Consider the following 18,861-nt stretch of genomic DNA (forward strand, 5'->3'; position numbering starts at 1 on the left):
ATAATTTATTACCTATATACCTTTCCAAATTGTATAATACCAAAAAGTCATCTATAAGATAACGAATAAAATATTCGCAGACTCTTTATATTCTAATTGAAGTTCATCGGGCTTAATGTTAAATGATTGTTCATTGGATTTTGTAATTCATTGAAGTCTGTTAAGGGTATAAATCTGAAAAAAATATAAACTAATAAGTATTTAGGAATGAAACATGAAAAAACAACAAAGAAAATAATATGTGATCATGCTATGACTTGCACACAACTAATTTTTCATGTTAATTAACAAAATGGAAAATACAATGCGTTTAATATAAATTGAAACTTAATTCATTATTTGTTTTTTGATATTATAGGATATTTATTAATGAACAGGAACATATTGTACATTCTATAGATTTTATGTTTTAATGTAATATTTGAAAGGTATAACATAGAACATAGTGTAATTTTAATGATCTATTATTGGCTCCGATATAATATAGAAATGTATTTACATGTAATATTTGTTGATTCCTACATAACGATTGAATGTATGCACGTATCATGAACATTTGTAAGCAATGCATACAAAAGAGAGAAATATACATAACAAATTTCATAAAGTCATCCCTTACAATTATGAAAAGATATGCAGACAATCAAAACCTTAAAATGTAAATCGACTCCTACAAATAAATCATTTAGGAAATACAGAGACAAATATGATTTAGAAATTTAAGTTTTTGAAAAATTTCTTGAGATAAACACATTTAGAATTAAAAAAAAATATTGTTTTAAACAACATGGAACTAAATTATACAACACGTTACAAGTATTAATGAAATAATTTATTACCTATATACCTTTCCAAATTGTATAATACCAAAAAGTCATCTATAAGATAACGAATAAAATATTCGCAGACTCTTTATATTGTAATTGTAGTTCATCGGGCTTATTGTTAAATGATTGTTCATTGGATTTTGTAATTCATTGAAGTCTGTTAAGGGTATAAATCTGAAAAAAATATAAACTAATAAGTATTTAGGAATGAAACATGAAAAAACAACAAAGAAAATAATATGTGATCATGCTATGACTTGCACACAACTAATTTTTCATGTTAATTAACAAAATGGAAAATACAATGCGTTTAATATAAATTGAAACTTAATTCATTATTTGTTTTTTGATATTATAGGATATTTATTAATGAACAGGAACATATTGTACATTCTATAGATTTTATGTTTTAATGTAATATTTGAAAGGTATAACATAGAACATAGTGTAATTTTAATGATCTATTATTGGCTCCGATATAATATAGAAATGTATTTACATGTAATATTTGTTGATTCCTACATAACGATTGAATGTATGCACGTATCATGAACATTTGTAAGCAATGCATACAAAAGAGAGAAATATACATAACAAATTTCATAAAGTCATCCCTTACAATTATGAAAAGATATGCAGACAATCAAAACCTTAAAATGTAAATCGACTCCTACAAATAAATCATTTAGGAAATACAGAGACAAATATGATTTAGAAATTTAAGTTTTTGAAAAATTTCTTGAGATAAACACATTTAGAATTAAAAAAAAATATTGTTTTAAACAACATGGAACTAAATTATACAACACGTTACAAGTATTAATGAAATAATTTATTACCTATATACCTTTCCAAATTGTATAATACCAAAAAGTCATCTATAAGATAACGAATAAAATATTCGCAGACTCTTTATATTGTAATTGTAGTTCATCGGGCTTATTGTTAAATGATTGTTCATTGGATTTTGTAATTCATTGAAGTCTGTTAAGGGTATAAATCTGAAAAAAATATAAACTAATAAGTATTTAGGAATGAAACATGAAAAAACAACAAAGAAAATAATATGTGATCATGCTATGACTTGCACACAACTAATTTTTCATGTTAATTAACAAAATGGAAAATACAATGCGTTTAATATAAATTGAAACTTAATTCATTATTTGTTTTTTGATATTATAGGATATTTATTAATGAACAGGAACATATTGTACATTCTATAGATTTTATGTTTTAATGTAATATTTGAAAGGTATAACATAGAACATAGTGTAATTTTAATGATCTATTATTGGCTCCGATATAATATAGAAATGTATTTACATGTAATATTTGTTGATTCCTACATAACGATTGAATGTATGCACGTATCATGAACATTTGTAAGCAATGCATACAAAAGAGAGAAATATACATAACAAATTTCATAAAGTCATCCCTTACAATTATGAAAAGATATGCAGACAATCAAAACCTTAAAATGTAAATCGACTCCTACAAATAAATCATTTAGGAAATACAGAGACAAATATGATTTAGAAATTTAAGTTTTTGAAAAATTTCTTGAGATAAACACATTTAGAATTAAAAAAAAATATTGTTTTAAACAACATGGAACTAAATTATACAACACGTTACAAGTATTAATGAAATAATTTATTACCTATATACCTTTCCAAATTGTATAATACCAAAAAGTCATCTATAAGATAACGAATGAAATATTCGCAGACTCTTTATATTCTAATTGAAGTTCATCGGGCTTAATGTTAAATGATTGTTCATTGGATTTTGTAATTCATTGAAGTCTGTTAAGGGTATAAATCTGAAAAAAATATAAACTAATAAGTATTTAGGAATGAAACATGAAAAAACAACAAAGAAAATAATATGTGATCATGCTATGACTTGCCCACAACTAATTTTTCATGTTAATTAACAAAATGGAAAATACAATGCGTTTAATATAAATTGAAACTTAATTCATTATTTGTTTTTTGATATTATAGGATATTTATTAATGAACAGGAACATATTGTACATTCTATAGATTTTATGTTTTAATGTAATATTTGAAAGGTATAACATAGAACATAGTGTAATTTTAATGATCTATTATTGGCTCCGATATAATATAGAAATGTATTTACATGTAATATTTGTTGATTCCTACATAACGATTGAATGTATGCACGTATCATGAACATTTGTAAGCAATGCATACAAAAGAGAGAAATATACATAACAAATTTCATAAAGTCATCCCTTACAATTATGAAAAGATATGCAGACAATCAAAACCTTAAAATGTAAATCGACTCCTACAAATAAATCATTTAGGAAATACAGAGACAAATATGATTTAGAAATTTAAGTTTTTGAAAAATTTCTTGAGATAAACACATTTAGAATTAAAAAAAAATATTGTTTTAAACAACATGGAACTAAATTATACAACACGTTACAAGTATTAATGAAATAATTTATTACCTATATACCTTTCCAAATTGTATAATACCAAAAAGTCATCTATAAGATAACGAATAAAATATTCGCAGACTCTTTATATTGTAATTGTAGTTCATCGGGCTTATTGTTAAATGATTGTTCATTGGATTTTGTAATTCATTGAAGTCTGTTAAGGGTATAAATCTGAAAAAAATATAAACTAATAAGTATTTAGGAATGAAACATGAAAAAACAACAAAGAAAATAATATGTGATCATGCTATGACTTGCACACAACTAATTTTTCATGTTAATTAACAAAATGGAAAATACAATGCGTTTAATATAAATTGAAACTTAATTCATTATTTGTTTTTTGATATTATAGGATATTTATTAATGAACAGGAACATATTGTACATTCTATAGATTTTATGTTTTAATGTAATATTTGAAAGGTATAACATAGAACATAGTGTAATTTTAATGATCTATTATTGGCTCCGATATAATATAGAAATGTATTTACATGTAATATTTGTTGATTCCTACATAACGATTGAATGTATGCACGTATCATGAACATTTGTAAGCAATGCATACAAAAGAGAGAAATATACATAACAAATTTCATAAAGTCATCCCTTACAATTATTAAAAGATATGCAGACAATCAAAACCTTAAAATGTAAATCGACTCCTACAAATAAATCATTTAGGAAATACAGAGACAAATATGATTTAGAAATTTAAGTTTTTGAAAAATTTCTTGAGATAAACACATTTAGAATTAAAAAAAAATATTGTTTTAAACAACATGGAACTAAATTATACAACACGTTACAAGTATTAATGAAATAATTTATTACCTATATACCTTTCCAAATTGTATAATACCAAAAAGTCATCTATAAGATAACGAATAAAATATTCGCAGACTCTTTATATTGTAATTGTAGTTCATCGGGCTTATTGTTAAATGATTGTTCATTGGATTTTGTAATTCATTGAAGTCTGTTAAGGGTATAAATCTGAAAAAAATATAAACTAATAAGTATTTAGGAATGAAACATGAAAAAACAACAAAGAAAATAATATGTGATCATGCTATGACTTGCACACAACTAATTTTTCATGTTAATTAACAAAATGGAAAATACAATGCGTTTAATATAAATTGAAACTTAATTCATTATTTGTTTTTTGATATTATAGGATATTTATTAATGAACAGGAACATATTGTACATTCTATAGATTTTATGTTTTAATGTAATATTTGAAAGGTATAACATAGAACATAGTGTAATTTTAATGATCTATTATTGGCTCCGATATAATATAGAAATGTATTTACATGTAATATTTGTTGATTCCTACATAACGATTGAATGTATGCACGTATCATGAACATTTGTAAGCAATGCATACAAAAGAGAGAAATATACATAACAAATTTCATAAAGTCATCCCTTACAATTATGAAAAGATATGCAGACAATCAAAACCTTAAAATGTAAATCGACTCCTACAAATAAATCATTTAGGAAATACAGAGACAAATATGATTTAGAAATTTAAGTTTTTGAAAAATTTCTTGAGATAAACACATTTAGAATTAAAAAAAAATATTGTTTTAAACAACATGGAACTAAATTATACAACACGTTACAAGTATTAATGAAATAATTTATTACCTATATACCTTTCCAAATTGTATAATACCAAAAAGTCATCTATAAGATAACGAATAAAATATTCGCAGACTCTTTATATTGTAATTGTAGTTCATCGGGCTTATTGTTAAATGATTGTTCATTGGATTTTGTAATTCATTGAAGTCTGTTAAGGGTATAAATCTGAAAAAAATATAAACTAATAAGTATTTAGGAATGAAACATGAAAAAACAACAAAGAAAATAATATGTGATCATGCTATGACTTGCACACAACTAATTTTTCATGTTAATTAACAAAATGGAAAATACAATGCGTTTAATATAAATTGAAACTTAATTCATTATTTGTTTTTTGATATTATAGGATATTTATTAATGAACAGGAACATATTGTACATTCTATAGATTTTATGTTTTAATGTAATATTTGAAAGGTATAACATAGAACATAGTGTAATTTTAATGATCTATTATTGGCTCCGATATAATATAGAAATGTATTTACATGTAATATTTGTTGATTCCTACATAACGATTGAATGTATGCACGTATCATGAACATTTGTAAGCAATGCATACAAAAGAGAGAAATATACATAACAAATTTCATAAAGTCATCCCTTACAATTATGAAAAGATATGCAGACAATCAAAACCTTAAAATGTAAATCGACTCCTACAAATAAATCATTTAGGAAATACAGAGACAAATATGATTTAGAAATTTAAGTTTTTGAAAAATTTCTTGAGATAAACACATTTAGAATTTAAAAAAAATATTGTTTTAAACAACATGGAACTAAATTATACAACACGTTACAAGTATTAATGAAATAATTTATTACCTATATACCTTTCCAAATTGTATAATACCAAAAAGTCATCTATAAGATAACGAATAAAATATTCGCAGACTCTTTATATTGTAATTGTAGTTCATCGGGCTTATTGTTAAATGATTGTTCATTGGATTTTGTAATTCATTGAAGTCTGTTAAGGGTATAAATCTGAAAAAAATATAAACTAATAAGTATTTAGGAATGAAACATGAAAAAACAACAAAGAAAATAATATGTGATCATGCTATGACTTGCACACAACTAATTTTTCATGTTAATTAACAAAATGGAAAATACAATGCGTTTAATATAAATTGAAACTTAATTCATTATTTGTTTTTTGATATTATAGGATATTTATTAATGAACAGGAACATATTGTACATTCTATAGATTTTATGTTTTAATGTAATATTTGAAAGGTATAACATAGAACATAGTGTAATTTTAATGATCTATTATTGGCTCCGATATAATATAGAAATGTATTTACATGTAATATTTGTTGATTCCTACATAACGATTGAATGTATGCACGTATCATGAACATTTGTAAGCAATGCATACAAAAGAGAGAAATATACATAACAAATTTCATAAAGTCATCCCTTACAATTATGAAAAGATATGCAGACAATCAAAACCTTAAAATGTAAATCGACTCCTACAAATAAATCATTTAGGAAATACAGAGACAAATATGATTTAGAAATTTAAGTTTTTGAAAAATTTCTTGAGATAAACACATTTAGAATTTAAAAAAAATATTGTTTTAAACAACATGGAACTAAATTATACAACACGTTACAAGTATTAATGAAATAATTTATTACCTATATACCTTTCCAAATTGTATAATACCAAAAAGTCATCTATAAGATAACAAATAAAATATTCGCAGACTCTTTATATTGTAATTGTAGTTCATCGGGCTTATTGTTAAATGATTGTTCATTGGATTTTGTAATTCATTGAAGTCTGTTAAGGGTATAAATCTGAAAAAAATATAAACTAATAAGTATTTAGGAATGAAACATGAAAAAACAACAAAGAAAATAATATGTGATCATGCTATGACTTGCACACAACTAATTTTTCATGTTAATTAACAAAATGGAAAATACAATGCGTTTAATATAAATTGAAACTTAATTCATTATTTGTTTTTTGATATTATAGGATATTTATTAATGAACAGGAACATATTGTACATTCTATAGATTTTATGTTTTAATGTAATATTTGAAAGGTATAACATAGAACATAGTGTAATTTTAATGATCTATTATTGGCTCCGATATAATATAGAAATGTATTTACATGTAATATTTGTTGATTCCTACATAACGATTGAATATATGCACGTATCATGAACATTTGTAAGCAATGCATACAAAAGAGAGAAATATACATAACAAATTTCATAAAGTCATCCCTTACAATTATGAAAAGATATGCAGACAATCAAAACCTTAAAATGTAAATCGACTCCTACAAATAAATCATTTAGGAAATACAGAGACAAATATGATTTAGAAATTTAAGTTTTTGAAAAATTTCTTGAGATAAACACATTTAGAATTAAAAAAAAATATTGTTTTAAACAACATGGAACTAAATTATACAACACGTTACAAGTATTAATGAAATAATTTATTACCTATATACCTTTCCAAATTGTATAATACCAAAAAGTCATCTATAAGATAACAAATAAAATATTCGCAGACTCTTTATATTCTAATTGAAGTTCATCGGGCTTAATGTTAAATGATTGTTCATTGGATTTTGTAATTCATTGAAGTCTGTTAAGGGTATAAATCTGAAAAAAATATAAACTAATAAGTATTTAGGAATGAAACATGAAAAAACAACAAAGAAAATAATATGTGATCATGCTATGACTTGCACACAACTAATTTTTCATGTTAATTAACAAAATGGAAAATACAATGCGTTTAATATAAATTGAAACCTAATTCATTATTTGTTTTTTGATATTATAGGATATTTATTAATGAACAGGAACATATTGTACATTCTATAGATTTTATGTTTTAATGTAATATTTGAAAGGTATAACATAGAACATAGTGTAATTTTAATGATCTATTATTGGCTCCGATATAATATAGAAATGTATTTACATGTAATATTTGTTGATTCCTACATAACGATTGAATGTATGCACGTATCATGAACATTTGTAAGCAATGCATACAAAAGAGAGAAATATACATAAAAAATTTCATAAAGTCATCCCTTACGACAATCAAAACCTTAAAATGTAAATTAACTCCTACAAATAAATCATTTAGGAAATACAGAGACAAATATGATTTAGAAATTTAAGTTTTTGAAAAATTTCTTGAGATAAACACATTTAGAATTAAAAAAAAATATTGTTTTAAACAACATGGAACTAAATTATACAACACGTTACAAGTATTAATGAAATAATTTATTACCTATATACCTTTCCAAATTGTATAATACCAAAAAGTCATCTATAAGATAACAAATAAAATATTCGCAGACTCTTTATATTCTAATTGAAGTTCATCGGGCTTAATGTTAAATGATTGTTCATTGGATTTTGTAATTCATTGAAGTCTGTTAAGGGTATAAATCTGAAAAAAATATAAACTAATAAGTATTTAGGAATGAAACATGAAAAAACAACAAAGAAAATAATATGTGATCATGCTATGACTTGCACACAACTAATTTTTCATGTTAATTAACAAAATGGAAAATACAATGCGTTTAATATAAATTGAAACCTAATTCATTATTTGTTTTTTGATATTATAGGATATTTATTAATGAACAGGAACATATTGTACATTCTATAGATTTTATGTTTTAATGTAATATTTGAAAGGTATAACATAGAACATAGTGTAATTTTAATGATCTATTATTGGCTCCGATATAATATAGAAATGTATTTACATGTAATATTTGTTGATTCCTACATAACGATTGAATGTATGCACGTATCATGAACATTTGTAAGCAATGCATACAAAAGAGAGAAATATACATAAAAAATTTCATAAAGTCATCCCTTACGACAATCAAAACCTTAAAATGTAAATTAACTCCTACAAATAAATCATTTAGGAAATACAGAGACAAATATGATTTAGAAATTTAAGTTTTTGAAAAATTTCTTGAGATAAACACATTTAGAATTAAAAAAAAATATTGTTTTAAACAACATGGAACTAAATTATACAACACGTTACAAGTATTAATGAAATAATTTATTACCTATATACCTTTCCAAATTGTATAATACCAAAAAGTCATCTATAAGATAACAAATAAAATATTCGCAGACTCTTTATATTCTAATTGAAGTTCATCGGGCTTAATGTTAAATGATTGTTCATTGGATTTTGTAATTCATTGAAGTCTGTTAAGGGTATAAATCTGAAAAAAATATAAACTAATAAGTATTTAGGAATGAAACATGAAAAAACAACAAAGAAAATAATATGTGATCATGCTATGACTTGCACACAACTAATTTTTCATGTTAATTAACAAAATGGAAAATACAATGTGTTTAATATAAATTGAAACTTAATTCATTATTTGTTTTTTGATATTATAGGATATTTATTAATGAACAGGAACATATTGTACATTCTATAGATTTTATGTTTTAATGTAATATTTGAAAGGTATAACATAGAACATAGTGTAATTTTAATGTTCTATTATTGGCTCCGATATAATATAGAAATGTATTTACATGTAATATTAGTTGATTCCTACATAACGATTGAATGTATGCACGTATCATGAACATTTGTAAGCAATGCATACAAAAGAGAGAAATATACATAAAAAATTTCATAAAGTCATCCCTTACGACAATCAAAACCTTAAAATGTAAATTAACTCCTACAAATAAATCATTTAGGAAATACAGAGACAAATATGATTTAGAAATTTAAGTTTTTGAAAAATTTCTTGAGATAAACACATTTAGAATTAAAAAAAAATATTGTTTTAAACAACATGGAACTAAATTATACAACACGTTACAAGTATTAATGAAATAATTTATTACCTATATACCTTTCCAAATTGTATAATACCAAAAAGTCATCTATAAGATAACAAATAAAATATTCGCAGACTCTTTATATTCTAATTGAAGTTCATCGGGCTTAATGTTAAATGATTGTTCATTGGATTTTGTAATTCATTGAAGTCTGTTAAGGGTATAAATCTGAAAAAAATATAAACTAATAAGTATTTAGGAATGAAACATGAAAAAACAACAAAGAAAATAATATGTGATCATGCTATGACTTGCACACAACTAATTTTTCATGTTAATTAACAAAATGGAAAATACAATGCGTTTAATATAAATTGAAACCTAATTCATTATTTGTTTTTTGATATTATAGGATATTTATTAATGAACAGGAACATATTGTACATTCTATAGATTTTATGTTTTAATGTAATATTTGAAAGGTATAACATAGAACATAGTGTAATTTTAATGATCTATTATTGGCTCCGATATAATATAGAAATGTATTTACATGTAATATTTGTTGATTCCTACATAACGATTGAATGTATGCACGTATCATGAACATTTGTAAGCAATGCATACAAAAGAGAGAAATATACATAAAAAATTTCATAAAGTCATCCCTTACGACAATCAAAACCTTAAAATGTAAATTAACTCCTACAAATAAATCATTTAGGAAATACAGAGACAAATATGATTTAGAAATTTAAGTTTTTGAAAAATTTCTTGAGATAAACACATTTAGAATTAAAAAAAAATATTGTTTTAAACAACATGGAACTAAATTATACAACACGTTACAAGTATTAATGAAATAATTTATTACCTATATACCTTTCCAAATTGTATAATACCAAAAAGTCATCTATAAGATAACAAATAAAATATTCGCAGACTCTTTATATTCTAATTGAAGTTCATCGGGCTTAATGTTAAATGATTGTTCATTGGATTTTGTAATTCATTGAAGTCTGTTAAGGGTATAAATCTGAAAAAAATATTAACTAATAAGTATTTAGGAATGAAACATGAAAAAACAACAAAGAAAATAATATGTGATCATGCTATGACTTGCACACAACTAATTTTTCATGTTAATTAACAAAATGGAAAATACAATGTGTTTAATATAAATTGAAACTTAATTCATTATTTGTTTTTTGATATTATAGGATATTTATTAATGAACAGGAACATATTGTACATTCTATAGATTTTATGTTTTAATGTAATATTTGAAAGGTATAACATAGAACATAGTGTAATTTTAATGTTCTATTATTGGCTCCGATATAATATAGAAATGTATTTACATGTAATATTAGTTGATTCCTACATAACGATTGAATGTATGCACGTATCATGAACATTTGTAAGCAATGCATACAAAAGAGAGAAATATACATAAAAAATTTCATAAAGTCATCCCTTACAATTATGAAAAGATATGCAGACAATCAAAACCTTAAAATGTAAATCAACTCCTACAAATAAATCATTTAGGAAATACAGAGACAAATATGATTTAGAAATTTATGTTTTTGAAAAATTTCTTGAGATAAACACATTTAGAATTAAAAAAAAATATTGTTTTAAACAACATGGAACTAAATTATACAACACGTTACAAGTATTAATGAAATAATTTATTAACTATATACCTTTCCAAATTGTATAATACCAAAAAGTCATCTATAAGATAACAAATAAAATATTCGCAGACTCTTTATATTCTAATTGAAGTTCATCGGGCTTAATGTTAAATGATTGTTCATTGGATTTTGTAATTCTTTGAAGTCTGTTAAGGGTATAAATCTGAAAAAAATATAAACTAATAAGTATTTAGGAATGAAACATGAAAAAACAACAAAGAAAATAATATGAGATCATGCTATGACTTGCACACAACTAATTTTTTCAGGTTAAATAACAAAATGGAAAACATAGAACATAATATACTTTTTATAATCTATTATTGGCTTCAATATAATATAGAAATGCATTTACATGTAATAATTATGTTGATTTAGAAATGTAAGTTATGAGCTTAAAAAAATTTCTCGAGTGAAAAAAATGTTGAATGTAAAAAAAATATTTTTTTAAAGCATATGGAACTAAATTTTATATTGTGTTACAAGTTTTAATTAAATAATTTACTAAATTTATACCTTTGTAAATTGTATGAATCCAAATAGTTATCCATAAGATAAAAATAAAGTATTTGCAGACTGTTTATGTTCTAATTGAAGGCCATGGGGCTTAAAGTTACATGATTGTTCATTGGACTTTCTAATTCTTCGAAGTCTATGAATGTATGAATGGTATAAATCTGAAAAATTAAAAACTAATAAGTATTTGGGAATGAAACATCAAAAAACAACAAATTTAATTTAGAAAGTTATGTTATGAGCTTATAAAAATTTCTTGAGTTAAACACTTTTAGCATGTAAATAAAATATTTTTTTAAAGAACATGGTTCTAACCGTAATGCGTTGTAGCATTACAAGTTGTAATAAAAATAATTTACCAACTTTTTACCTTTCCAAATTATATGAAATTAAATAGTCAGCTATTAAGTAAGATGTATATTTTACAGCTTTTAAGTTTTATGTTAATATTAGAAACAAATAACATAATATACTTATTAAGACTACAATTTTCATAAGTTTTTGATTAATATGGAATGCATTTATATGTTATTTTAATGTTTAATCCTGTATTTTGATTGATGGTATGCTAATGCCCTTTAAGCATAGTTTATAATGCTAACAAAAGAGATGAATATTCTTATGTATTATTTTAATTTGCATAATGATAAATGTTACTTTTTGCAATCAAAATCTAAATATCCATTTGTATATGATTGATAGAAAGTTTTATAAATATGAAAAATATTTCACGATCGGTCATTGATATGTTTATAAATGTTTGTACAGCTCTTAATTGAACATCATCAGATATTTGTCACAGTAAATGATACACTTTTATTGTTCTATTATCAGCATTAGGTAAAATGTTGTACTGCATTTACACTTTACATTAAGAATTAAATATATATTATTTTTGACAATGTGCATTGTATCAAATATTAGTTTTATTCTAAAAAGGTTGTAGGTACTGTTTTTTTGTTCAATACGTTAAACTCTTAAAATATTTCTTGTATTTCATACGTAACTAACCCATTTCTGTAATTTTTTTAGAAATAAAATATTGTTATCCTCATCACTTTCCTTTGGAAGGAAGAAAGTATGATATCTTGACTCTCTGTGTTGATGAGAAACTAGTAACTATGACTTGTGTCTTGCCTACAAAGTCTCGAGTATCCATTTTAACATTTAAAACTTATTTTAAAATTCTAAATAAAAAAGTTGCACTTTAACGATAATTACTAGATAGTGGTGATAACAATCAAATCACTTTTCTCTTGCAATCAATATTTGCATTTGTCTAGACAGGGTGTCTCCAAACTATGGGCAGCAAACAAATTTTAATTGGGATGCCAGCAGGCTGACTGTGAATTAAATAAAAATATGTAATTCCCAAAATCTTTATCGTTCACACTCACAATCTTCAGCTTTTTTCATTCATTTTGGCCCACTAAGAAATGTTCTTGGTTCAAATAGCCCTCGAATAAAAAAGTTTGGAGACTCCTGGTCTAGAAGATAAACTAGTGGCCTCAACGCTACTATAAAAACAAACGATCCTAAGTGTAAACAGAGTATAGATTAAAAGTAAAGAAAAAGTTTCTGGTGACGATTGCATCACTTGTATTATAGTTCAACTACAGCAGTTGTTTTTAAATTTTTAAAATTTAAACTTCACCAAAATTTCTGGTTATCTTTGTTATCAAATCATAAGCTAATATGAACCATAGACTGATAATCAAAGATATCCACCTTGATATCTTGATATCCACGTACATTCAGATTTGATAACGACGTATGGTTTATTATCCATATCATATCAGTATTCAGGTTTTTGTAAATTGTGTGACTGCCACTAATTATTTTGACATTATAAAAATTCCATTTATAAATAAAACATATTGTTATATTTCTTATACATTTTTACTTGGCGTTTTGGCGTTCCACCGTTTTATTACATAGTAGTATACACACTGGAATACCTATTTTGTACGTCCAGAGTACTACATTTTTATTAATTGTTTTAATGGATTATCTATTCGCAATTGTTAATATTATTTTAATCTAGACTTTTACTGTTAACTCTTTTACCGATTCTTTGTTATTTTATCAATCCAAAACAAATTTGTTTCAGAAATAAAAATGGCTAGTGAAGTTGAAGATACTTTAAAACGTATCCAATCTCACCGTGGTGTCATCGGTACAATTGTTGTAAATAACGAAGGTTTGTTTTCAGCTACGAATTATATGCCTATCATAAGATTATTATTGTAATATGTTATTTATATTTCTTTGGGTCATTTAATCAGTAGCATAATTTCTTCCAGGCATTCCTATTAAGTCGACTTTAGACAATTCAACTTCGGTTCAATATGCAGGATTGATCCAGCAATTAGCTGATAAAGCTAGAAGCGTTGTGAGAGATTTGGATCCGTCCAACGATTTGATGTTCTTGAGGATGCGTACTAAAAAACATGAGATAATGGTGGCACCAGGTAAATTTTATTAAATCAATAATTTAATATATCATATTTATTTTGTGTATCTTTAATTCAATGTTTTATTAAACAATCAAAGGCTTTAATATATTTATTTTAAAATATTATACAGTTCGCATTTTTTGTCTTATTAATGACTTTTCAATAGATTAACTATCATCAATAAAATAATGTTAGGCATAAAAATGAGAAGATCTCATATCTTAATATCTTAATTAATATCATAATATTTTTTATACCTGATATGATAAAGAAATTTCCTATGAATGGATTGTAAATATGTACATACTTTTAATCCTAACAGTATTTAGATTAGATACACTTACTATGGAATTTTATTATGTAATAAATTATCTTCTATATTATTTAAAGTATAATGTTCCTTAAACCTTAAGTAATTAATCTCATTATTGTTATGGTAATATAATAGGAAAAAGAGTTATGAAATGTTATACAATCATACACTTAAAAAAATTAATACTATTTTCAATGACTTAATATGTTGACTGCCATGAGTTCATTTAGTATTAGGATAAATATTTGCTATATTAATTTGCTAATATTAACTATGGACTATTGTTAATACCTGCATTTATTTATTAATGTAATATTTTCTGTGAATATAATGTGTTCTGATGTGGGGAATGGATAATTTTTTAAAATAAATTTCATGTTACACTTACTATGATTTTGTTTTATATAGAAATACATCACTATGCACAGTAAAATAATTTATTTTGAACATTTTGAAAACATTATTTAACAACACATTCTTTTAGTTTATATTATATATGCATATAAAAACCATATATCATACATAATACATAATATATATACTTGAAATTCTAAATTTAAACTGTTTATTTTTTGGTTTCATTATGAATTATTTATAAGAAACCTTGTTTTAAATTTTCAAATTGTAGCTATAAAAATTGAACATTTCATATATTTTTAACTAAGAATAACTTCCTACCTACAAAATAATTTTTAAATTTTCTAGATTTTGAATCATTTTGTTAAAGTTTTAATATAAAAGATTTATAAAAAAAATCTGTGCTAGTACATCTGTAATATATTTTAACTGCTCACATGACAACTTATAAGGAACCTTGTAATTAATTTCCTAGTTTTATTACCCAAAGAAAATATTTTTATCATTATTTATAGAGAAAAACTATGAAATATTAAAAATTTTGAATGTCTTTAATTAGCTTAAATATTTAAAAAAAACTATATCATGTAGGTATAATAATTAACAAAATACACTATTGATTAACATTTAAATTACGTGCGATTATTAGTTTATCGGTACCTACCTACATTTTTTTTTTTAAATAAAAGCAATATTATTAATATGGTATAAAAATATAAAATATCCTAGATTGACAAACCATCTCCTTTTGTTTACAATAATTTTATATCATTGAATTCAAATTTAATACCATCCATTACAATAACCCACTTGTAACACTACAGAAGTGACATCCACTTACCTTCTTTTTTAAATTTAAAACCTTTTTATAATTTATTCTTGTATAGTAGCATTGCTACTGAAGCTTAAATTGTAATAAAACATAATAATAAAAACTATTGGTTTCTTCCTTCAATTCATATTATATTTAACAAATATCTATTTCATATTTTATTCAATCCTTCATCTAATAAAAATTATTATTAAAAAAGGCTGTCTTGTTGTATGCGCTTACATTGTAATCAATATTTTTATGACGATATGCATTCTTTCTAGTATCAGTAAAAAAAATGTTCTATTCATTTTTATATTATATTTCTATTTTTAACTATTATTTTATTGCTTATGTTTAAAATACCTACATAATGATAAAATTACAACTAAAATATAAATTAAATTAAGAATAGTAATAATGTGTATAAATAATTGTTATAAATAAAAAAATTTAAACAAAGAGCTGTCTCCACTAAAAATAATTTTAGTTTTAAAAACTTGAAGTATCCCTTTATATTGGTATTGGAAAAATTGAATGTAATTATTATAGTATGAAGACAAGGATTATTAGAAATATTATTATAGAATAAGCTTATCTTATCTCAAATAAACAAAACTATCAATGGATTTAACAATATAGGGCCTTAGCCTGCTGGTAGATTGCAATCTGCGGTAAAGCACATACAACAAAACTTATATATTACTTAAAGAAGTCTTTGTTGAGTTATAGTGCAACAATAATTTTACATTAGTAATTAAGTATTTTAGTATGTATGTAAGTTAATAACATATATATTATTTATTTATACATATATGTATATTGAAAAAATATTTATATCATTTAACACAATTTAATAGTAACTGCTGTTATTTGTAATCCTCACTCATGACTCTCTTAAGCTTGAAAGGGTTCAGCTTAAATTTATGAGGTATGTTAGTTTTAGATTGAATATCCCTTGTGAATCCCATAACTATGGACCAGTTGCTTCTCAACTTGGGTTGGCGTTGACGGATTTTGGGTTATTTATTTACTGAATAGTTTGGTATAAGGTAATATTGACGATCCCGTCTTGCTTCCCTTAATTCATTTTAGAATTCTTCAATGTCATTCCCGATCTGTAGCTCATTTTTATATTTCTTTTGCCTCCACTATTTACTTTAAAAATTAACCTATTACACATATTATGTCAAATGTCAATGTTGACCCTTTGTTTCTTCTATGCCTATAATTTACTGTCTAGCTATTAATTTTATTATTATATCATAAATTGTATAATTAATGTGTAATTATATATGTATAATGTGTAAATATGTTCCAAAGATTTATCCCGTATATTTAATAAAATAAAATAGTGTCTTACTGTCTTAGATGTATAATTTATTATATTATTAGTTGAATTGATACTAAAAGATTTTTAACTATTTTTTTCAGATAAAGATTTCATAATGATTGTTATTCAAAATCCAACAGAAGCTCAGTCATAAGAAAACAATTTTTAAATAATATAGCAAATCATAAAATGCACTTAAATTCAATTCTAAATAACATCCAAAAATAAAAATGTGTAAATAATTATAAGTTAATTACAAACATTTTGTACATATGAAATATTGATTTTTATAATTCTATATAACTCATACTACAAACTTTAAATTTTATTTTTCTTCTACAACTGTTTTTTTTATATATATACATATATAAATCGAGATTTATAATTGTTTCTCTTCTTCTTGGTTCAACATTATCTATGCCTGCAGATAGTTTTTTTTACAATATTTTAATATTTAAACATGAAATTATAAGTATTGTAAATTATGGTAATTTAAAAATTTCTAAAAGTTCCTATCTCAGTTAAAGATTTAAATTTGAAACAGATAATATTCTTGCTCTAAAGTTTATTAGTTTAGGTTATCCTCACTGACAACACAAGATTGGTTCTACTAACCAAAAATGTTTTATATTTTTTGCAATATTATGCCCTCTTATCATTGGGCAGTAGGACACAATGACACTGTATGATGAAGTTTCTTTTTTTATTTTATGTATTATTAAGAGAATGTTATAACCGCATGTATTGTATATTTGTATCTGTCCTAGAAGTGTGTAACGTAACAAATTTTATGCTCAGCAGATCACGTTTAGCTCCATAAGTTTAAAAATTATAGTGAAATGATCTCTTATAAAATGTTAAGGTAAAAATATTATTTAGACAACCTCATGAGTTTTTTTTATTAATTTTTATTTATAAAGCAAATTATAAGTGTTTTAAGATGTACAAACAATTTACAATTTTAAAATATTTTTAACTTACTTTAAAATTAAAAAATAATTTAAGAACTTATGAAGTCATCTATATAATATTCTTAAATTAAATTTTTATAAGAGGTCCATTCACTCTAGTTTATAAACTAACAAAGCTAAACTAGATCTGCTGAATGTAAAATTTAATATTTTATCTACTTGTAAGACGGAGACCACTCATGCGGTTGTAATGTCTTCTAAAAAATGTTCTTTAATATTGTGGATATTTTATTAGTACTTAAGCTTAGCTATAGTTAGCAGTTGTTGCATTTATATAGATTCTAGACCATTAAATACATTAAATGAAATAATATGCAAAATATAATTACAATAAGAGCATTAAATAAAACCAAAAACTAAGTGTTATTTTATTTTGTCATTAAAACAGTCATTTTTGGGTTTTATGTAATAGTTAGTCCAGAGTGTAATACTTGGGGTCATGCTATTGCGTCAATTTTAATAAAAAGACTTAGTCTTGACAAAAACTAGTTTGTTTACAATGTCCAATTTTATTCTGAAAAAAAAAAAAATTGAATTTGACTCAATAGATCCTACAGAATACGTTGTAAAAATTAAATCTTATATCATTGT

The 18,861-nt window shown here is 23.8% G+C and overlaps 1 protein-coding gene and 1 long non-coding RNA gene across 2 annotated transcripts; one reads left to right on the forward strand and one right to left on the reverse strand.

Moving 5' to 3' along the window:
• Window positions 1-10,693: 10,693 nt before the first annotated feature.
• Window positions 10,694-13,698, reverse strand: LOC149061191 (uncharacterized). The gene is made up of 3 exons (XR_016189668.1): window positions 13,041-13,698; window positions 12,030-12,190; window positions 10,694-10,849 (listed from the first exon to the last, which is right to left on the reverse strand). It is a non-coding gene; the product is annotated as an uncharacterized LOC149061191 (long non-coding RNA).
• Window positions 13,699-13,822: 124 nt separating this feature from the next.
• On the forward strand, window positions 13,823-18,626 carry LOC149061192 (dynein light chain roadblock-type 2-like). Its single transcript, XM_089217057.1, has 4 exons — window positions 13,823-13,994; window positions 14,140-14,229; window positions 14,333-14,500; window positions 17,401-18,626. The coding sequence occupies exons 2-4, from the start codon at window positions 14,148-14,150 to the stop codon at window positions 17,451-17,453; spliced, it is 303 nt and encodes a 100-aa protein (XP_089073183.1). The 5' UTR covers window positions 13,823-13,994; window positions 14,140-14,147; the 3' UTR covers window positions 17,454-18,626.
• Window positions 18,627-18,861: the final 235 nt, after the last annotated feature.

This window comes from Diuraphis noxia, unplaced genomic scaffold (genome assembly GCF_037042655.1).
Source record: "Diuraphis noxia isolate RWA-SAM2 unplaced genomic scaffold, SU_Dnox_SAM2 contig0001, whole genome shotgun sequence".
Taxonomy (NCBI): Eukaryota; Metazoa; Arthropoda; class Insecta; order Hemiptera; family Aphididae; genus Diuraphis; species Diuraphis noxia.

Excerpts from the sequence above, each read along its gene's own strand:
- LOC149061192 (XM_089217057.1), top strand. The coding sequence starts at position 14,148 with ATGGCTAGTGAAGTTGAAGATACTTTAAAACGTATCCAATCTCACCGT. Across the intron at positions 14,230-14,332 it reads AATTGTTGTAAATAACGAAG|GCATTCCTATTAAGTCGACT; the intron begins GTTTGTTTTCAG and ends AATTTCTTCCAG. Across the intron at positions 14,501-17,400 it reads TGAGATAATGGTGGCACCAG|ATAAAGATTTCATAATGATT; the intron begins GTAAATTTTATT and ends TATTTTTTTCAG.